We start from the raw sequence: 22195 nt of genomic DNA on the forward strand, positions 1-22195 counted from the left end.
ACATCATCCAATACAGGTAAATAAGTCTGCAAAGCAATCTCCTTCATGCTTCTTTTTCAATATGAAAAGTTAATGGACAGTAAGTCTTTGGCAGAAAAGGAATAAATAACATCATCCAACATATTAATGTTAACATCCCAAAACTGAAAACTACCTGCAAACTCTGCTTTTAAAAGGGCAACACACACACACACAAAATAATCTAAAATAAAATACAAAATAAGTAAACGAAAACATTAGTTTTTGGAAAAGCACCACATATGTTGCAGATTCATAGGCAATATTTTATATTAAATACTGTAAATATCACCCAAATTGTTAAAATGTCTTAAAAATTTCTCAAAATTCTCAGCCATTATATGAATATAATTTATTTAAAAGAACACTCTAATATTTTGCATTTTAGATATTTTAATAGTTTTATTTGGCAAAGAGAAGCCTAAGAATTTTTTAAAAAACATTTCCAGAGGGAACACCCTCTACCATAAAATAAATTTGTTTAATTTGGGAGGACAAATGTATATTTTTGACATATGTGCCAATTTTACAATTAATACAAAAAAGATAAAGTTAGTTGAAATATTTTAAAAATGTAAAAACCAGTCCAGGCAACATAACTATACAATCTTGCTGTAAAAGTTCTTATATCAAATTCCATCCAAAATATCTATGCAGTATACTAAATTCAGTTGCTCAAGTCACTCTTTACTGCCGGCTGGCTTTTCCATTTTCTGTTGTCTCCATTCTGAAAAATAGGAGGGAAAAAAAAAGTGCTGGTAAGATAAAATATTAACTACCCGTATTTTTTCTCCTTATCTAAATTTTAAATGAAATTAAAATCTAATATAGTCACAGAACAGAAGAATGTAAGCACTTTAGAAAATAACTAACTTGAGGGTTCCTGATGGTTAGTTTAACTTCCTTGTTTTGCAAATGAGTGAAAATCAAGGGAGGCCCAGAGAGATCACGTGACTTTCCCAAGCTTTCATTTCAAAGGCCACTGGTTTTTTCACTATACTGCTCAAAGTAAAACTAAAGGAAAAAATCTTTACCATTTAGACAAGAATTTATTTCCTTTTCTACTAAAGAAATTTCTTTATCAATACATTTTTAAGAAAATTTCTTCTAAAAAAGCAATTAAAATAACCATTTAAATTATTTTATATTTATCCTAATAAATCTTCAATTATTTGTAGATTTTGGATTTATTCAATTAAACTCAATATTCCTAATACTGTACTACTTACTAGGAAAATATTTTCTCCCTGTCATTTTATACAAGGGTCAGTGCTACATACTAAGTTTTCTTTATGATTTTTCCCTCTATGATGTTTATTGAACATTCATGGTTATAATGAATAATACCGGGTCTTTTACAAACACCAAAAATTTAAGAAAGTGATTTTTTTCTCTTTTTAAGTAACATTATCAAAACTGCTGAACACAAAAAACAGGCAGTGTTTATTTTTTAAAATTATAATAAGGCAATTAATAAAACTAATTTCTACAATAAATAATACAAACCCATTTTCCTCTTTAAGATGTTGATATAACTCAGCTCTGTTATTAACAGAGTTCAAACGTCCAGCAAACTCCTGATGCTTTCTGGAATTGGCAGTGTTGATTCTATTACTCCATAAAGATAATAAGGACACTGGCCCTGGTGTAATATTTGAAAGAAGAGAAAAAAAGTAGAACAATTCATGACTTCAAAGATTACAAGTTTACAAATTTACCCCTAATTCTTGTTCACTTTATATGAATTTAAGCAATATCATCTTCTCTTTATTCTAAAATTTGTATGTGTTTAGGGATCTCCAACACCACCTGCTAGAGTTCAGTGATTTGCTAGAAGGACTCAAATAACTAAAATCAAGTGACAGTCATAGCTAAGAATCATTACAGCAGCAGAGTAAGAACACATAGCCAGCCCAGTGTGGCAGAAAGACACAATAGGCAAAGACTAGAGAAATCCATCTACAGGCTTTCCATGTTCTCTCCTTCCCATGAGGGTTCATACAGAGTGCATACTTCCTCCAGAGGCAAAAATGCAGCCATGTGTGTACAATATTTCTGTCAGAAAAGCACAGAAAAGTAAGATTCAAGAGTTCAAAGTTTTTATAGAGGCTGGGCACATACGCATTGTCTTCCTAACTACAACTACCAAAATTCCAGACTCCCAGAAGGAAAGCAGGTGTTTAATTCAGACATAACTTCATTATTTGGGGAATGTTTTGAAAGCCATATTCCCAGATGTCAGCCAAGGGCCAAACATGCAAGCAGGCTTTTCTAATGATGATATAGCTTCAGGCCTGCTACAGTTAACTCTTTTCTACACAATATGAAGAGGCAAAAAACATTCCCTAACACCATATACAAAAATAAAATACAAATGGATTAAAGACCTAAATGTAAGACCATTAATCATAAAACTCCTAGAGGAAAACACAGACCGAATACTCTTTGAAATAAATCATAGCAATGATTTTTTTCTGATCTGTCCCCTAAGCAAAAGGAAAAATAAACAAATGGAACCTAATTAAACTTAAAAGATTGCACAGCAAAGGAAACCATCAACAAAATAAAACCAAACCTACTGAATGCTATATAATACTTGCAATTGATATGACCAATAATGGGTTAATATCCAAAATATATAAACAGCTCTTACAACTCAATATCAAAGAAACAAACAACCCAATTTAAAAATGGGCAGAGGACCTGAATATGCATTTTTCGAAAGAGGAAATGCAGATGGCCAACAGGCACATGAAAAGATGTTCAATATTCTTAGTCATCAGGGAAAGGTAAATCAAAACCACAATAAGATATCTCCTCTCAGCTGTCAGAATGGCTATCATCAAAAAGAACACAGATAAGTGTGAAAGGAGGTGAGGGAAGTCTTTCCTGAAAAAGTAGTTATCTAAGTTAAAATCTGAAATGATATTCCTTAGCGAGAGGGAAGAGTAGACATTTGTGACAATAGTAATTCTGGGGCTTTATAAATTCCACCCTATGGACACACCATCATTTAAGTCATTCTCTTACTAATACATGTTTCAGTTGCCTGCAACATTTTGCTACTACTAACAATTTTTAGAGTTGTATTTTCCAAACAATGTTGAAGCATTGTTTAGAATAAACCTAAATTAACTGCATCCTAATCAGCAGTGGCATATGAGTAACAGGATAATTTACCAGGAGATATTTATTTAAAGCCTATTATTTTGCAGGTACCCTGGCAAATGCCTGAAAGACAAATTTGTTAAGATTGCCTCTATTTCTAATTTCAAAGAAACTAGTGAACTGGAGGATATTAAGATGTATTACAATATATACTAAAATAGTAGTACATAAAAAAACAAACAAACCTCCCTAGGATGAGCTACCAATAACTGTAACCTGGCCAGCCTTGAGTTCTTTCTGTATTAGTAAGGGTGCAGTGGTTAAAAACCCAGTCCTCTGTCATATCATTTCCCATTCACCCTGAAAGAACTGAATTTAGTTTACCTTCAAGATAACTAAGGCCTACAATAAAAAGCTATGACCAACCTAGACAGCATATTTAAAAGCAGAGACATTACTTTGCTGACAAAGGTCCATCTAGTCGAAGCCACTGTTTTTCCAGTAGTCATGTAAGGATGTGAGAGTTGGGCCATAAAGAAAGCTGAGTGCCAAAGAATTGATGCTTTTGAACTGTGGTGTTGGAGAAGACTCTTGAGAGTCCCTTAGACTGCAAGGAGATCCAACCAGTCAGTCCTAAAGGAAATCAGTCCAGAATATTCATTGGAAGGACTGATGCTGAAGTTGAAGCTCCAATCCTCGGGCCATCTGATGCGAAGAACTGACTCCTTAGAAAAGACCCTGATGCTGGGAAAGATTGAAGGCAGGAGGAGAAAGGGACAACACAGAACGAGATGGTTGGATGGCATCACCAACTTGATGGACATGAGTTTAAGCAAGCTCTGGGAGTTGGTGATGGACAGGGAAGCCTGGCGTGCTGCAGTCCATGGGGTCGCAAAGAGTCAGACACCACTGAGCAACTGAACTGAACTGAACTGAAGTGACATGAGGAGCCGTGAGCAGCTCTTGCTCACATAAAACATAGAGGACTCTGTACAACAGAACTAAATTGGAAAACTTTTTACATAGTTACCACAGTTCTGCCTTACCTTTTGATTTTTCTACCGGTGGAGTTTCATCCATCTCAACAAGAGGCTTTTTATTTGGAGGTTCTGGGGAATCAGGTGAATCTTTTATAATTTCAGCTTCAGCCAGCTCTTCTTTCCCACGTTCTAAGATTCCTTTTAATCTTTTAGAGGGACAAATAATAAAAACTTACACATTAAAAAAAAAAAAACTTAACAAGTTTACATTCTTAGAAATCTAAATGGCTCAGTAATTAAACTAGACTTTGCAAATCAGCCTTATTAAGATATGTGCTCTCACAACATAAGCCTAGGAACAAATCAGGAACAAATCAGAAGCTAACCCTCAATTTGCAATCAGGTAAGAGAACTTAAATGAATATAAATACAACTTTTCCTTTTTCTTCATCATAGTGTCATTATTCAGTAATGTTGTTAGCTGTAAAATGGTGCTGCTGCTGCTACTGCTAAGTTGTTTCATTTGTGTCTGACTCTGTGCAACCCCACAGACGGCAGCCCACCAGGCTCCCCCGTCCCTGGGATTCTCCAGGCAAGAACACTGGAGTGGGTTGCCATTTCCTTCTCCAATGCATGAAAGTGAAAAGTCAAAGTGAAGTTGCTCAGTCATGTCCGACTCTTTGCAACCCCATGGACTGCAGCCTACCAGGCTCCTCCGCCCATGGGATTTTCCAGGCAAGAGTACTGGAGTGGGGTGCCATCGCCTTCTCTGAAAATGGTGCTAAAATTGTAAAACGAAGGAGGCGGGGGGGAATTTAGGAAGGTAAAATGCAAAAGATCAGAAATAATGTGATCTTTGGAAAATAATCTACAATTTTATTTTTTCTAAAGATATGGACAAAATACTATTTCAAATTGAACTAAGATTAAGAAATCTACTAGAATTTGTTCCCACTAGTTTATGTACTGTGAAAATGTATTTATGTTCCATAAGTTAGGAACTTAACTCTAAGCTTATCTTGAATTTCATGTACTTGAAGATCAATGGGATCGGAATGAGAATACTCTTCCCTCCTCTTCTGAAAGCAAGACAATTTTGTGTCAGAAACTCAGCAGCCCTAAGAAGTGAATTTCTAAGGTCAAAGAGAATAAAAGTGTTCTGCCTACTTATGAATGAAATAAAACACTTTTCAGTATTAGCTTCAAAATATTCACATGGGGAAAGTGGAGGGTGGTGAGGGGAATGGATGTGGATATATATGAAATGAGGTCTGCTACGAATTCATTAACTATTGAAAGCAGATAATCGATGACTGACTGCTCTACTGCTGTACATGTCTGAAACTTTCCATGTAGGTTCTGCTTTTAACTATTGCCATTACGATAGTTACCTGGCTCTTTCCTAATTTCTGGCAAGGAGACAAAAGATGAATCCAACTACTACGTCATGATTTTTTTTATTTATAGACGTTTATTATTTTTTGTTTTTTTCAAATTTACCCTGACACCTTTCTGAGGAAAAAGAATGTACTAATGAGGAAGGTTTCCAGGATGGGACTATGATCTTCTATGCTTTCAAGTGTTTTTCCTATGCCTATTTTTATAGCAGTGTCTTTCACACTTTGCTATAAATTGCTCACTTACTTGGTCAACCTCTACAAAATACTGTTCATCCTTCCAGGGTAGGGATCTTATGCCAAATGTCTGGCATATGATAGGCATTTAAAAAATATTCACTAAATAAATAAAACTATGCCTTTGATGTGCATAACACATAAAAGCAATTGCTGATAACAAAAATCATGTATTATGATTTTCAGAAGTTAATTAGGAAAAATTAAACACTACCTTTGCTGTTAAATAGCAAAAAAACCAAACCAAAACAACAAAACCTCTTTAAGCCCAAGAAAGACCTTCCAGATTTGAAGAATAATAAAATAACAGCTATAAAGTACAATAAACACATTAAATGCATTACTAATAAATAAGGTCTGAATGTTCAAATGTGTTACATGTAGAGTGTCATATGACAGAAGGCACCACGGACTATGTTAATATCAACAAATCACCTCTCGGAATCTTGCCAGGATTTCTCCTGTTCATAATCTTTCACTGCTTTCTCTGACTTGTCCTCTTTGTCCTCCCTCTTTCTTCCTCGTTTCTTTCGTTCTTCTTCTTCTGGGGGTTTGCTTCTACATGCCATTAGACATTCCAAGACTCTTTGATGTTTCTCCGAATTGTTGATATGGGCTCTGACAAGGGTTTCTAATTCATTCCACATGATTCGGTACTGCTCATCTCTAAAGTAAAGATTTAAAAATAATGTCCTTACAAATACTCTTTAAATAATATCCAAGTCTCAGTTGTTAATGATGAAGTTAAAAGAGATAATTAAACATGGGCTTCCTTTCTCTTCCAGTGGTACAATTCTAACTGATAATGTGTCTAATTCATCTATTATTGTGTTTTTTACATTTCACCTTAATCTTATGTATGTGTAGAAACACACTCCCAAACACATAACTTACATGTGGAATAAGTCAGCTAAAAAAAAGAAAAAAAAAAACAACAAGCATCAAGTAAGTGTGATATATGAGAAAGAAAGAAAAAAAACCCACCTTTTAGGGCCTTTTCCTCTTGTACCAACTGTGGAAATAGGCAAAGGATCGTTTTTTCTTTCCATATCGACTAAGTTGTATATTGTTTTTTGACAGTTTAATACATCTTCTTCTGTCAAAGACTCTTTCACAATAACACTGGCTAATGGAACTACCTGTCAGATTCAAAAAAAAAGGAGAGAAAAAGAAAATCTGTCATGAAAAATGAGTATCAAAGCATCTAGACAGAACTTGAATTGATTTTAAACATCACCATGGAGAGCTAATCATTTCCATTTTCTATTGTTTAACTGTAATTGTTTAACTGTAACAAACTCATATAATTTTATTCTTTGCTTGATAAATGTTATTTATAAATGATATATCATTAATCCAAAAGAAAAACAAACTATTTCACACTTACCGCTTGCATATTAAAAATGGTGGTTTGTGAAATAATCATAGGCCAGTAACGGGTGTGCTTTTCTAACTGATCTTTTGCTCGTTCCAAAGGAATCTCAAGACTTCCATCGATTTTATATCTGGGGTCTAGAAAAGGAGTTAATCTGTTTTCCCTCATAAATTCACCAAAATCCTAATGATAACCAAATAAGATAAAATTAGAAACTATTTTCTAGTGTTTCAGTGTGGATTACATGTAACAGTCTGTTCCCCTGATGTCTTCTGTCCTGTGATATACAACAAAGCATTTTCTCTAGCAGCCCACCCTCCACACACTAATTTTTTCTTTTCTTTTTGAACATAAAACCCAGCCTTTACTCAATGGAGATTAAGAAAGTCTCAAACATAAATACATTTATGGTTCCTTCCACTTTTTAAAACCACTGATTTTTCTTCACATCTATAATTTATCTCTTTTCTATTATATGCAGATAAAAGACTAAGTTCAGCACATTAAAATACCATTCTACTTAAAAATTTTCTTAACACAATATCAAAATGTTAACAGTGTTTATCTTTAATGATGGAATTATAGGTAATTTACATTTAATTGTTCACATTCACATTTAATTGTTATAACCACCTTAAAAAGTAGACAGTCATGAAATATCCAATATAATAGATGGGTAGGGAGTGAAAAATTCAAATCAGAACAATACAGTTTCTATCAAAAATAGACCCAATTGCCCTGTATGTACCTATCAATAACACAAAAATTGACAGTGTTATTTCAAAGTAGCAGAATCCAAATCAAAGGTTTATGCTTGGCACTTAAGTTACTAGAAATTAAAATTCAGCCTAAGGTATTGTTCAAATCAATTTCCATTCTTTCCTATTAATTCCATCACGTCAATGCTATCCACATACATCTCAGCATACACTGAGTACACAGGGAAGATGACATAGTGATAAATAAATAGCTCTTTTGAGCAAGTACTGCAGGAAATTCATCTAATTAAAAAAGTAATAAAAAATCAACTTCTCTAAACTTCTTTCTGCTACAGGTCTTAGCATGCAATAGGCCCTCTACATGTTCGCTGAATGATCGACTCAAAATTTATAGATATTAGTGTCTTACTGTAATCCGGTAGTCGGTAACTCTTCCTCCACATCCTTCACTAATTGAAGGTGGATCTTCTAGAATGGATCGAGAACTACTAAGGACGTGCAAAAAAATCTCTCCTCCATGGCTACTAAGCATATGACTAATGACTTTGGAACCTGATTTTCGTGGTTGTTCCAACAAAACAGAACGGCCTGTTAAAAACAAGATGACTCTTATCAGTGATGGAATTCAAGTGGCTCTTAATTTTTCCCATAAGATTGACATCTAGATTTTTCATTTTACTTATTGCCCCTCATATTTTAACTAGCATTGCTAATTCAGTCTCTCTGCATGTCAAGTTCTAAAAATTTGAATGCTAGCCTTAGCCTTCTCTTGGTTACTCCAAGCTTACACAGGTATGTACGACAGTTTTCCAGAATAAGTTTAGTGGTCTCTGGTATGTTTGGTTTCATTCAGTTACAAGTTCATATAAAAATTTTCTTCCCAAACATCAAGACAAAAGTGGGACAACTCTTATACAACCCTCAGATTATCAAAGCTACAAACCATTTTAGGGAGAAAGCAAGTCTTAATTCACTTCTACAATACCTCCCTATCAGCACAGTTACTGTTACTACTTTCTATTTTACATGACCAAATGTTGTTTAATCTGGACTTTACCTAATCTGATAATCAAACTGTGTTTAATAGAACAATTGAATTAACTTTATGATAAAGGCAGAGTAACTCTTTACTATGGTGGTTCCAAAACCTAGTTATTGTAAGAATCACCAAAAGAGTCAATGGAATTTAGATTTAGTAAATGGAATTCAATAATTTGGCCTAAAATTTTTTTTTTTTTACTCGAAGAAACCACAGCTTTAAAGTTATATCTCTTAAGAATCACATCACGTATTACTGAAAATAGAATATTTATTTATGATAAAGGAATAGTAAAGAGAAATAAGTTCATTTATATTTTATAATTTAAAATTCAATAGGCCATGATAATCTATATCATTCTATCTTCCAAAAAAATCAACTTAAGACTCTAAATGTCAATTTTTTAAAATAAAAATACCAAAAAATATACTAAATAAATTTACTTAGATACAACAGTCTGAAAGACATAAAGTCAACTTATTTTTAAACATTAGTAAAAACTGTTAAAGGGTATTTATACAATTTTAAAACAGCTTTGGGCTTCCCTCGTAGCTCAGTTGGTAAAGAATCTGCCTGCAATGCAGGAGTCCTGGGTTTGATGACCGGGTCGGGAAGATCCCCTGGAGAAGGAAATGGAGACCCACTCCAGTATTCTTGCCTGGAGAATCCTATGGACAGAGGAGCCTGGCAGGCTACAGTACATGGGGTTGTAAGAGTTGAACGTGACTTAGCTACCGAAGCCAAACAGCTTTGGAAAATAAACTGGTTATAGACTATATTTAAGCTTTTCCAAAATTCACATTTTCACATATTCTAATGATTCACTTGTAATGATCTCAGTAAAAACAAATAAAGTTACCATTTAGAAGAAAATTAGTAAGGCAGGAGGAAGGTCTGCTATTTACATCTACAGGTGAAATTCGGTAAGCGCCAGTGCAATAGTGTAATTCTGAAATAGAAGAAAATACTGATTTGAAAGAATATAAAGAAATATTTCTACAATTAAAAGAGAAAAATTAGCAAAAACAAAAACTTGTTCTTTGAGCCCCTAAAATAATGAAAAACAAAAATTCAAAAAGAAACAAATGAACCCTACCTAATACTTAAAAAGAACCTTTTGATTTATTCTTTTCACTTTCAATTACTTTTAAGTACCTACCAATGTTATTTGTCCTTGGTGTGCACCACTTCAATGTTATTGTTTCTTTAAATGAGCCTTCTCTACTGCTGCCACTTAAATGGTTATCACCTTTAAAAATAATTTAGAGAAATACTGATTAACATTATTAAATAGATCACAAACTTCAAACATGTGCCAAGATTTCTGAAAGAGTTTAAGCTTTATAAGAGAAAATAAGTCTGGGAGAACATCTTTTTTACTAAGGCTATTAGAAAAACACCAGAGTTTGGATATTAGTTATTATTAAAATAGGTACTTTATTTTCCTCCAAATTTGTTATTAATAACTTAAATCATTTTATTCACTACACTAAAAACCAACAGCAAAATTTTTTACATTTCAAGAATCTACAACTGTTTCCCTCTGACACTATTAAATGATAAAATAATGTAGTTATATAACTAAACCTTCAGGAATCTAAAATACATAACTCATTGTTCTGAATCCCAATAAATTTATTAGAAAAAACATAAAATGAGGAGTCTATAAGTTAAATGTATGAGATATAAGTGAACACTTTTTGCCTGAATGGAGTTTAGTCAACAGATGTCAAAATAATGACAACACTGAAGTCTTAAACTCCTCAAAGTCATCCATGAGGGTTGGAATCAACTTCTCCCAAACTCCTGTTAAGGTGATGTTTTGACCTCTTCCCACAAACAATAAATGTTAACAACATCTAGAATGGTAAATCTTTTCCAGAAGGTTTTCAACATTTTTCAGTTCAGTTCAGTCGCTCAGTCGTGTCTGACTCTTTGCAACCCCATGAATTGCAGCATGCCAGGCCTCCCTGTCCATCACCAACTCCCGGAGTTTACCCGAACTCATGTGCATCGAGTCGGTGATGCCACCCAGCCATCTCATCCTCTGTCGTCCCCTTCTCCTCCTGCCCTCAATCCCTCCAAACATCAGGGTCTTTTCCAATGAGTCAACTCTTCACATGAGGTGGCCAAAGTATTGGAGTTTCAGCTTTAGCATCAGTCCTTCCAATGAACACCCAGGACTGATCATCTTTAGGATGGACTGGTTGGATCTCCTTGCAGTCCAAGGGACTCTCAAGAGTCTTCTCCAACACCACAGTTCAAAAGCATCAATTCTTCGGTGCTCAGCTTTCTTCACAGTCCAGCTCTCACATCCATACATGACTACTGGAAAAACCATAGCCTTGACTAGATGGACCTTTGTTGGCAAAGTAATGTCTCTGCTTTCGAATATGCTATCTAGGTTGGTCATGACTTTCCTTCTAAGGAGTAAATGTCTTTTAATTTCCTGGCTGCAATCACTATCTGCAGTGATTTTGGAGCTCAAAAAAATAAAGTTTGACATTGTTTCCACTGTTTCCCCATCTATTTCCCATGAAGTGATGGGACCAGATGCCATGATCTTAGTTTTCTGAATGTTGAGCTTTAAGCCAACTTTGTCACTCTCCTCTTTCACTTTCATCAAGAGGCTTTTGAGTTCCTCTTCCCTTTCTGCCATAAGGGTGGGGTCATCTACATATCTGAGGTTATTGATATTTCTCCCGGCAATCTTGATTCCAGCTTGTGCTTCTTCCAGCCCAGCGTTTCTCATGAAGAAACATGAGAAACATCTATGCAGATGTACTCTGCATAGAAGGTAAATAAGCAGGGTGACAATATACAGCCTTGACGCACTCCTTTTCCTATTTGGAACCAGTCTGTTGTTCTGTGTCCAGTTCTAACTGTTGCTTCCTGACCTGCATATAGGTTTCTCAAGAGACAGGTTAGACGGTCTGGTATTCCCATCTCTTGAAGAATCGTCCACAGTTTATTGTGATCCACACAGTCAAAGGCTTTAGCATAGTCAATAAAGCAGAAATAGACATTTTTCTGGAACTCTCTTGCTTTTTCAATGATCCAGTATTTTTAGCTGAGCTCAATCAGAGGAATCACTATCAAAGGCAATTATAGTTCTACAAAATATATTTCTTAAATAGTAAGGCTTCTGAAGGGCTTCCCATATGGCTCAAGTGGTAAAGAATTCACCTGCCAGTGTAGGAGAGGCAGGAAGGAGATGTGGGTTTGATCCCTGTGTCAGAAAGATCCCCTGGAGGAGGAAATGGCAACCCACTCCAGTATTCTTGCCTGGAAAAATCCCATGGACAGACAAGTCTCAGTCCATAGGGTTGAAAAGAGTCAGGCATGACTGAGTCGCTAAACACAAGGCTTGAAAGTCAAAATTACTCTTTCATCCATGTGCTGCAGAATGGATGTTGTGTTAGTAGGCATGAAAACATTAATCTCACTGATGTCTCCATCAGAGCTCTTGAGATATCAGACGTACTGTGCAACGAGCAGTAACATTTTGAAAGAAACCCTTTTGTCTGAGCAGTAGGTTTCAACAGTGGGCTTAAAACCAGAAGACCCTGTTGTTACTTAGAATCAGTAAACCATGATGTCAACTGATGTGCTATTATCCGGGCTTTGTTGTTACGCTGATAGAGCACAGGTGGAATAGATTTAGCATAATTCCTAAGGGCCCTAGGATTTTCAGAATGGTAAATAAGCATTGCCTTAAACTTAAAGTCACCAGCTGCATTAGACCCTAATAAAAATGTCTGCCTTTCCTCTGAAGCTTTGAAGTCAGACACTGACCTCTCTCTAGCCATGAGAGTTCTAGATGGCATCTTCTTTCAAAAGAAGGCTGTCTAATCTACACTGAAAATCTGTTGTTTAGTATAGCCAACCAACTTCAGTGATTACTGAGCTTGATCTTCTGAATAACTTGCTGCAGCTTCACATCAGCAGTTGCTGCTTCACCGTGCATTTGTATGTTTTAGAGTTTCTTTGCTTAAATCTCATGAACCAGCCTCTGCTAGCTTCAAACTTTTCTTCTGTATCTTCCTCATCTCTTTCAGCCTTCACAGAATTGAAGAGTGAAGGCCTTGCTCTGGATCAGGTTTTGGCTTTTGGCAATATTGTGGCTAATCTTCTATCTAGACCACTGTAACCTTCTGCATGTCACCACCAATAAGGCTGTTTCACTTTCTTATTATTTCTCTGTTCACTGAAGTAGCACTTTTAATTTCCTTCAAGAACTTTTCCTTTGCATTCACAACTTGGCTAACTGTTTGGCACAAGAGGCCTCACTTTCAGCCTATTTTGGCTTTCAACATGCCTTCCTCACTAAGCTTAATCATTTTGAGTTTTTGATTTAAAGCGAGAGATGTCCAGATAATGAAAATTAAAACAAAAATAAACAAATGGGACATAATTAAACTCAAAAGCTTTTTCACAGCAAAGGAAATCATAAACAAAATGAAGTGATGACCCACAGAATGGGAGAAAATATTTGCAAATGATGTGATGGACAAGGGATTAGTCTCCAAAATTTACAAACAGCTCATGCAGCTCAATATCAAAAAACAATCCAATCAAAAAATGGGCAAAAGACCTAAAGAGACATTTCTTCAAAGACGATATACACATGGCCAAGAGGCATATGAAAAGATGCTCAATATTGTTAATTATTAGAGAAATGCAAATCAAAACTACAATGAGGTATCAGAATGGCCATAATCAAAAAATATCTGCGAACAATAAATGTTGGTGAGGTTGACAAGAAAAAGGAACCCTCTTACACTGTTGATGAGAATGTAAATTAACACAGCCATTATGGAGAACAGTACTGACGTTCTTTAAAAAACTAAAAATAGAGCTACTTTATGATCCAGCAAGCCCACTCTTGGGCATGTACCTAGAGAAAACTAATTCAGAAAGATACATGCAGCCCAATTTTCACTGCAGCACTGTTTACAACAGTCAAGACACAGAAGAACCTAAATGTCCAGTGAAGACGAATGGATAAAGAAGGTATGATACATACATACCAAGGAGTATTACTCAGCTATTAAAAAGCATGAAATAACACCATTTGCAGCAACACGGATGGACCTGGAGATTATCTAATCTGATAACATCAGTATTTTTGTGTCTCAGGGAATAGGGTGGCCCAAGAAGAAAGAGACAGAGAACAGCCAGTTTGTGGAGCAGTCAGAAACATTTATGGATAAGTTCTCTGTCTTATATGGGTACAGTTTGTGGTACCCCAAGACAATTACAACAGCAACATCAAAGACCATCGATCACAGGTGACCATAACAAATATAATGATGATGAAAAAGTCTGAAATATTGTGAGAATCACCAAAATGTGACACAGAGACATGAAGTGAGCAAGTGCTATTAAAAAATGACAACAATAGATTTGTTCAACAAACATGCAATTTGTTAAAAAAAAAAAAAAGCTACATCTGCTAAAGCAAAGCATGATAAAACAAGGTATACCTGTATTTGTTCCATTAGCCTCATCTTTCCCAAAGTATACTCAATAGAACACTAGGTTCCATGGCGATTAATGGGTGACACTGTCAGATAAGTTTGCAAAGGGATGAACTAAAGTCATCAGATTAGTTACTCAAGAACATCTCAAAGCTGTTAGTATGTTTTCCTATGTTAGATCTTATAAAATAATACTTTCCAATGTCTCTTACTTACCACTTTTTAGGAAATCTACATGTGCATCTTTGTGATGAAGCAGCTCCACATCATAATTGGCAGATGTGTTAGCATGTTGTTCTTCCTTAAAGCAAAATTAAAAATAACTTGGCTTTGATTTTTAAAAAATGAATTAATTATTCATTTTGCTTAAAGTGAGATCAAATATACTCAACAGTAATTAGCTATAATAATGGGACAATGTGCTCAGTAATTAATCTATTTAAAGATGCAATAATTTTCCAATTCAATACAAACTATATGAAAAAAACTACTGGCTACATTTCAGCAATAAAGTAATGGTTTTTACGTCAGAATTAACGTAGATGACTAATCTAGAAATTCAGATTTTTTTTTACTCTGAATGCATTGTCCTGCCAATACTTTTTTATACGCAAACATGACATAACTCAAATAGTTTGCTAATTGTACAATAGTTGTTTAAAGGAGGAAATAGCATCTTTAAATTCCTATAGTAAATTAAACAAGCACCAATTATATAAAATAGCAAATATAGACTAATAAACAAGTTCAGCAACTTGTTTTCACTAAACAGTAAATAGAAACTTTAGTATTATCTATTTACAAGAAAGAGACAGAGATTGAGGAGTCACACCAGTAACACACAAATATGGTCAGATTTAAAAAGTAATGTATCTATCATCCTCAGAGGATTTTGCTTACAACTCATGAAATTATATAAAGTGTATCTATTATGCTATTTTACTTAATTGCTTCCTCACCGAAACTGATCTATTAAGGCTATGATTTCCACTGAAGAGCCTCCCACTGGTATAAGGAAGGAATTAATAATGAAAATATTACATTTCTCATGCAAATTTGTTTTTATAATATGCAAAAAAATACAACTGGACTTATAAGAAATGAATTTAAATGTTTAGATATACTGGCTACTTTATGTTTGTAGACATAAACAATACAATTAAACTTAACTCCACTCAGTAAAAATTCATGTGACGCTTTCTATAGGCCAGGCGTCGTACTGGTCTTAAGACAACTAAGTAATATAATGAAAACGCTGTTGCTGCTGTTATTTAGTCACTAAGTTGTGTCTGACTCTTTTGTGACCCCATGGACTGTAGTGCTCCAGGCTCCTCTGTCTGTGGTATGTCCCAGGCAAGACTACTGGAGTGGGTTGTCATTTCCTTCTCCGGGGGATCCTCCCGACCCAGGGATTGAACCCACATCTCCTGCATTGGCAGGCAGAATCTTGACCACTGAGTCATCAGGTAAGCCCATAATGAAAATGAAAGTTAGTAATAGATTCCTAAGAAAATCCTTTAGTAAAATCATAAGACTCATATGGTAGTTTTTCAACTAGAATAATAAACTTGTTTAAAATCATAAACTTTTTTCCCCTAGTTAGACCTATCAGTTATAAACACCTTTATAGTGTGTATGGAAGAACAAAAATAAAGGAAACAGATCTACTAGAACACACGAAGTGAGTTAAATCTAATAACAACTGTCAGGAAAAGAATCACAGAAAAAAGTAATCATTTCAGATGAAAATTATATTTTGACAAAAATAATGAGAACAAAATTAAAAACAAAAAAGCTGATACAGAAGGTTCAAATTAGGAAAAAAATAGTGCATTTTGTTCTGTGATCCTTTCATGTTGCTTTTCATTATTTACTAACCTGGTCAAAGACACTGAATGTGGGCTAGCAAAACAGAAAATATGATATGGGAAGAAAGAATTAAGGTTCATTAAAACAAATAATACATATCAAGCAAACATTTAAAAAGCAAAGCAGTTTTCAAAATAACAAGAAAAAGAACTGCCTACCTTCATTGGAATATTAGTAATAGTAGTTGAAGCCAAGTCGAAATGCTGCTGTACTAAAATATTTAATTTGGTAGCAAGATGCCGTCCTGCACGAACACTATGAACTTCACTGGTTAAAACGGGGGACAACTATAGAGAAGTATGAAAAAAATAACACACAAAACATTAATACATTGTAACTTAGGGCTAAATATTTTACTTCAACCCATAAAAATTAAGTACTTTAAAACTTTTGAGATAGGAAACAAAAGATCCATAAGTTAATCATAATCATTATCTTAGTAATACATATTTATTCATTCATTCAGTCAACAGGTAAGGAGAACTTACTATATTGATTACTAGAAATTGTGAGTTATTGGAGGATACAGCAGTGAACAGGGAAAATCTCTGTCCTCTTGAAACTCAGAGTAGAATAATCTTTGATTTAAATATATATTTTAATTTATAAGTTTTACTTCTATTTATCTATATGCAAAATTGATTTGAAGTGACCCACAGAAATACTGTAGAATAATTAATTTTGTGAAGAAGACAAACCTCTGCAGATAACACTGCTCATTACAAAGAATGAAAATCACTACAAATGTCATATTTTGTCACCAATAAATGTAATAAGGCAGCCAAAAGTCACTTATAACAAGGTAACATTTTATTCATTCCAGGGTAATATTTATCGTAAGTAAATTGTTTACTTATCATAAAGTCAAAGTACTGTCATGTTATCAAGAGTTACAAAAAAGCTAACCAAAAAATGGGTTTACACTGGAAATCACCTAAAATACAATGACAGAGATAACCTAAAAAAAAAATTAAAAAATAATAGTAATAAAAAAATTTTTTTTAAAGTTATAAAAAAAATTCATTAATACTTTAGATGTTTATAATAAATAATGCTAAATAAAAAAAACAGAAATAAGAACATATACATTTAATATCATTATATAAACACATATATCTGTATTGCTAAACACAGACCACTGATATGGTCTATGCTATGTGAATCCATTTAATAATCAACAGACTCATCTTTTCCTTTAAAATTGTGCCAATTTATTTGAAAAGTAAAACTAAGGTTGGAAATTAGTCTTTTCCCTTCTGGACAGGTAAAATTAATTTCTTTTCTATAGGAGTATATTTTGACTAAAGAGTGTATTTTTCTTCTAATGAGGAAAAAAAAGAAAGTTTTCCAGAATAAGAAGTCATTAAAGCAATTTGGCTCAGATGATAAGAGTCTGACTGCAATGTGGGAGACCTGGGTTCAATCCCTGGGTCAGGAAGATCCCCTGGAGAAGGAAATGGCAACCTACTCCAGTATTCTTGCCTAGAAAACTCCCATGGATGGAGGAGCCTGGCAGGCTACAGTCCATGGGGTTACAAAGAGTCAGACACAACTGAGCAACTCACACACACAAACAGTAATTGAAATTTGAGAAACAATACAGATTATGTGTGGTTTGACAATGAAGTTATTTGAAATAAACATTAAGAGGCAAGCAAAACAGAAAATACTTTCAAAATCTACAATTATAACATAAAGCACCAATCCAGGTATTTTGCCATACAGGTAGATTTCAAAACTAAATTTTCTTAGCAGAAAATGTTGGCAATCTGATCATTCTTATGCTAAGCCTTGTGTTTATCATTAATAACTAACAATGACCTCTTCTTGCATGACCTCTACTTACCTCTTTCTTAGTACGATCAGATACAAGGCTGTCTTCACCAACAGGGTAGGTGTGGATCAAGACTAGCTCACATTTCTGAATCTGCATGAGACTTAAAGAAAAACTTTTCACTTAAAATATAAGAACACATACTATGGAAAGAATTCAGGCAGGTAAACCATAAACATTTAATATACTAAAACAGTGTATAAATCAGATTAGTACAGTTAACATAAAAGCTAAATATTCGGAAATACTGTATAATTGCTATCCTTCTATGAACATTTAACGAATAATTTTTATGAATTTAATTCAAATGCAAAAATGATCATTTTCTGTGTGTTTGAAGGATAAAAATTCTTACATTCTGGTATAATTTTCAAAAGATAACTGCCACAGAGAAAAATGAATATATTGTGTATTAATTTCCCTTTCACTAGTATTTAAATGGCAACCCTCTCCACTATTCCTGCCTTGAAAATTCCATGTTCCAAGGAGCTTGACAGGCTACAGTACATAGAGTAGGCTGCAACTGAGAGCATACACATACATACTAGCGTTTTTAAGGGCAAAATCAGGCAACTGTATGACCTATAATTGGTTATTTCCAAGAATACAGGATCTGTAATACTAAAAAGTTACCCCAACTTTTTATCTGTGTTTGCCCCTCCATTTTATTTTATTTAATTTTTTAAACTGAGGTGCAGCTGATGTACAATAATAAAAGTTGCAGGTTTACAACACAGTGTGATTCACAATTTTAAAAAATTATACTCCATTTATAGTTACTACAAAATATTGGCTATATTCCCCGTGTTGTACACTATATCCTTGTAGCTTAGTTATTTATATACAGTAGTTTGTACCTCTTAATCCTTACCCCTAACTTGCCCCTCCACCCTTCCCTCTTTCCACTAACTACTAGTTTGTTCTCTGTATCTGTGAGCCAACTTTTTATTTTAAAATTTCCAAACCTACAGAAAAATTAAAAGAAAGGAACTATTCAATGAACACCCATATATCCTTAACCTATATTCACTGTTAGTTACATTCATTTTCATTATAAATGACTAAATAGATGTACAGTTTCTTTTTTTCACTAAGTCATTTAAGAGTAAGTTGCAGAGGCAATGATACTTCACTCCTACATACCTGAGCATACTTCCTTCTCCTAGTGAGAATAATCCTACTTGTTAACAATAATACCAGTACTCCACCTAGAAATTTAATAGTAGCTCAATCTAACATATACTCCACACTACAATTGTCCCAAACATGTCTTTAGTAGCTTTTTTCTTTTTAAAAAATTCATACAGTGTAATTAGCTGTAATGTTTTGATTTGGCATTTTATAGATTTGTAACAGAGTATGAGATCTAGCCATTAAAAATATGCATTATAAATTTATTTATTATATTATCCTTCTGCTCACCTTTCCTGTGAGCAAAAAGTAAAATCTTATAGTGAAAGGGAAAATGGGACAAGAAGTTGCTGATCAAACACATGTTTTGACTAATTTGTAGAGCCAGTAGAGAAGTCAAGGGAATGCTACCAATTACTAATCAAATTACTGGAATAATTATAATGAAATAAACAGGACCATAAAAATGGAATATTTATTCCACTTATGGATTTTACTCACTGATCTGAATTTGCAGCAAGTTTGTTATGCTCATGAATTGTTTCTTGGACACAGTCCTCAAGCATTCGCACATGACTATCACTATGGGATAGAAAAAGATATAAACAAGTTAAATAAACAATAAGAGAAAAAAATTAATTAAACACACTATTCAGCTGTGGTATCATGTTACAGGCACTTTAATTACTGCGATAAGGATTGTCTGTAGCATGCTCATTCACAATATCAAACAACCAACTGAATGAAAACCTAGAGAGGGGAAAAAAGTCAAATTGACCTACATCATAACAATTCAAACAGTTTCACTGAGGTGAACTGGATATTTTAGAACTGGGAACACAGCTGTGATATTAGAAAGGCCACATGTGATATGCTTAAATGCTAACATGTTGCCTCTACTTTTTTAAATTAAAAACTATAGTAGGACATGAAAAATTCCTCAGTAAGAATTACTGTGATTAACATCTCACCTTTTTGCATTAGTAATGCAAATTATCCGTCCTCTATTTCCAACACGTTCTGCGTTCTCCATCAGCAGAGTACGAGCCTCATGTTGGTATTCAGTAATTTTACAGAGGGTTTCCACTGCTGCAACGAGACCATGCAGAATACTGCAGCATTCTGGATCTGCCCGTGGATTAGGAGGCCCAACAGCAGCTAATGCTGCCATCAGCTAAGTAAAAGGGGAAACAATTACGTTGACAAGAATAAGCACAAGTCAGACAAAGGCATCACAAGAAATGCAAACTATAGACCAATGTATGTTATAAACATGGAGACAAGTGTCTTCAACAACATACTAGCAAACTGAATCCAGCAACATTTCAAAAGAATTATATACCATGACCAAGTGGGACTTACCCCAGGAATGCAAAGTTGATTTAACATCTAAAAATTAATTAATGCAAATGCTATCAATAGAATTTTTAAAAACCATATGATTAGCCCCAGAAAAAGCATTTGACAAAAATCTAAAATCCTTTCATGGGTTGAGAGAGGATTAAATGAGCCAAAGTAAAAAAATAAAATAAAGTCTTTTCATGATAAAAACAGTTAACAAACTAGAAACAGAAGGGAACTTTCTCAAGCAGATAAAAGGCATCTATGAAAAACCTACACATAATATCATGCTTAATAGATGCATTCCCTCTAAGATTAGAAACAGAAGGATATCCACTCTCACCATGTCTATTCAACACTGTACTAGAGGTTCTCTCCTGGGCAATTAGGAAAGAAAAAGATGTAAAAGGAATTCAGATTGGAAAGGAAGAAGTAAAACTATCGCTATGTTGCAGATGAAATAATCATGCATGGAGAAAATGCTAAGGAATCCATTAGAAATTTTCTAAAAATAATAAAACTCAGCAAGGTTGCAAGTATATGATCAAAAGACAAAACCAACTACACTGCTATGCACTTGCAAAGAAAAATTCAAAAGTGAAATTAAGAAAATAATTCCATTTACAATAGCATCCAAAAGAATAAAATGCTTAGAAATAAATTTAACAAAGGAAATGCAAATTTTATACTCTGAGACTAAGAAATATTCTTGAAATAAATTAAAGATCTAAATGAATAGAAAACACTCTACGTTTCTGGATTGGAAGATTTATTATTGTTAAGATGACAATACTACCCAAACTGAACTAGGATTAAATATAAGCCCTGTCAGAATTTCAGGTGACTTTTCTGATAAGCAGATTTGAAAGTTCATATGGAACTGCAAGGATCCAAAATAACTAAAACAATCTTTAAAAGAAAGAGCGAGGACTTTGTTCTATGTATGCATAAAGATACATTCGAAGGTCCAGTTAAAAACTAATAGTGATGGGGATAAACGATGTGCCGGTAAACCAGTTCTCTTAACAAAAAAAAATTCCTAATTTGTAGTGTTTGCTAGTATCTATGGTTAAAAACTCCCATGATAGCTTATTTCAATCTTTCACTGAGTGCAAAGGTGAGATGGGATTCACACACTCAGCTCTCTCAAGCTACATAAGCAGGCTCTAGTATACTACTAACTGGAGCAGGGGACAAGTGGGAAATTCTTCAAAGCCTAGCTTTTATTTACACACACATGTATGTACATATGTACACAGGCCAATATATATGCAAATTTTATTTTTAAACTACATAGGTATTACCTATTCATAAACAATAATCCAAAAAGAAAAAATACTATGTACACATCACTATAAAAGTTCCTGGTTCACAGGAGAAACTGCTTTTTAGGAGAGGAGTGCTGTGGTCACAGGAAAGCAGCAGAAAGAAAAGTTTATAACTTTTGGTGTCAGATAAATATGGGCTTAAATCCTTGCTCTGCCTTACAGTGGAAACAGTGTCAGACTTTATTTTTCTGGGCTCCAAAACCACTGCAGATGGTGACTGCAGCCATGAAATTAAAAGACGCTTACTCCTTGGAAGGAAAGTTATGACCAACCTAGATAGCATATTCAAAAGCAGAGACATTACTTTGCCAACAAAGGTCCGTCTAGTCAAGGCTATGG

At 34.2% G+C, this 22195-nt stretch overlaps 1 protein-coding gene across 2 annotated transcripts in view; it reads right to left on the reverse strand.

Annotated features, from left to right (window-relative positions):
- Positions 1-393: 393 nt before the first annotated feature.
- The window catches only part of ASUN (asunder spermatogenesis regulator), a 32236-nt gene continuing 10434 nt past the window's right edge, over positions 394-22195 (reverse strand). Inside the window, exons 4-17 of one of the 2 annotated variants that reach the window (XM_010856009.1) lie at positions 20159-20361; positions 19689-19769; positions 18069-18159; positions 16381-16509; positions 14570-14654; positions 10033-10122; positions 9733-9822; positions 8244-8422; positions 7128-7298; positions 6725-6879; positions 6176-6406; positions 4173-4312; positions 1525-1660; positions 394-745 (exon numbers count right to left, since the gene is read on the reverse strand). In XM_010856009.1, the coding sequence (XP_010854311.1) occupies positions 706-745; positions 1525-1660; positions 4173-4312; positions 6176-6406; positions 6725-6879; positions 7128-7298; positions 8244-8422; positions 9733-9822; positions 10033-10122; positions 14570-14654; positions 16381-16509; positions 18069-18159; positions 19689-19769; positions 20159-20361 (1821 nt within the window). In that variant the 3' untranslated portion in view covers positions 394-705. The remainder of the gene's footprint in view (positions 746-1524; positions 1661-4172; positions 4313-6175; positions 6407-6724; positions 6880-7127; positions 7299-8243; positions 8423-9732; positions 9823-10032; positions 10123-14569; positions 14655-16380; positions 16510-18068; positions 18160-19688; positions 19770-20158; positions 20362-22195) is intronic. The other variant, XM_010856008.1, reaches the window with a different exon arrangement.

Source organism: Bison bison, unplaced genomic scaffold (genome assembly GCF_000754665.1).
Source record: "Bison bison bison isolate TAMUID 2011002044 unplaced genomic scaffold, Bison_UMD1.0 scf7180017864370, whole genome shotgun sequence".
NCBI lineage: Eukaryota > Metazoa > Chordata > Mammalia > Artiodactyla > Bovidae > Bison > Bison bison.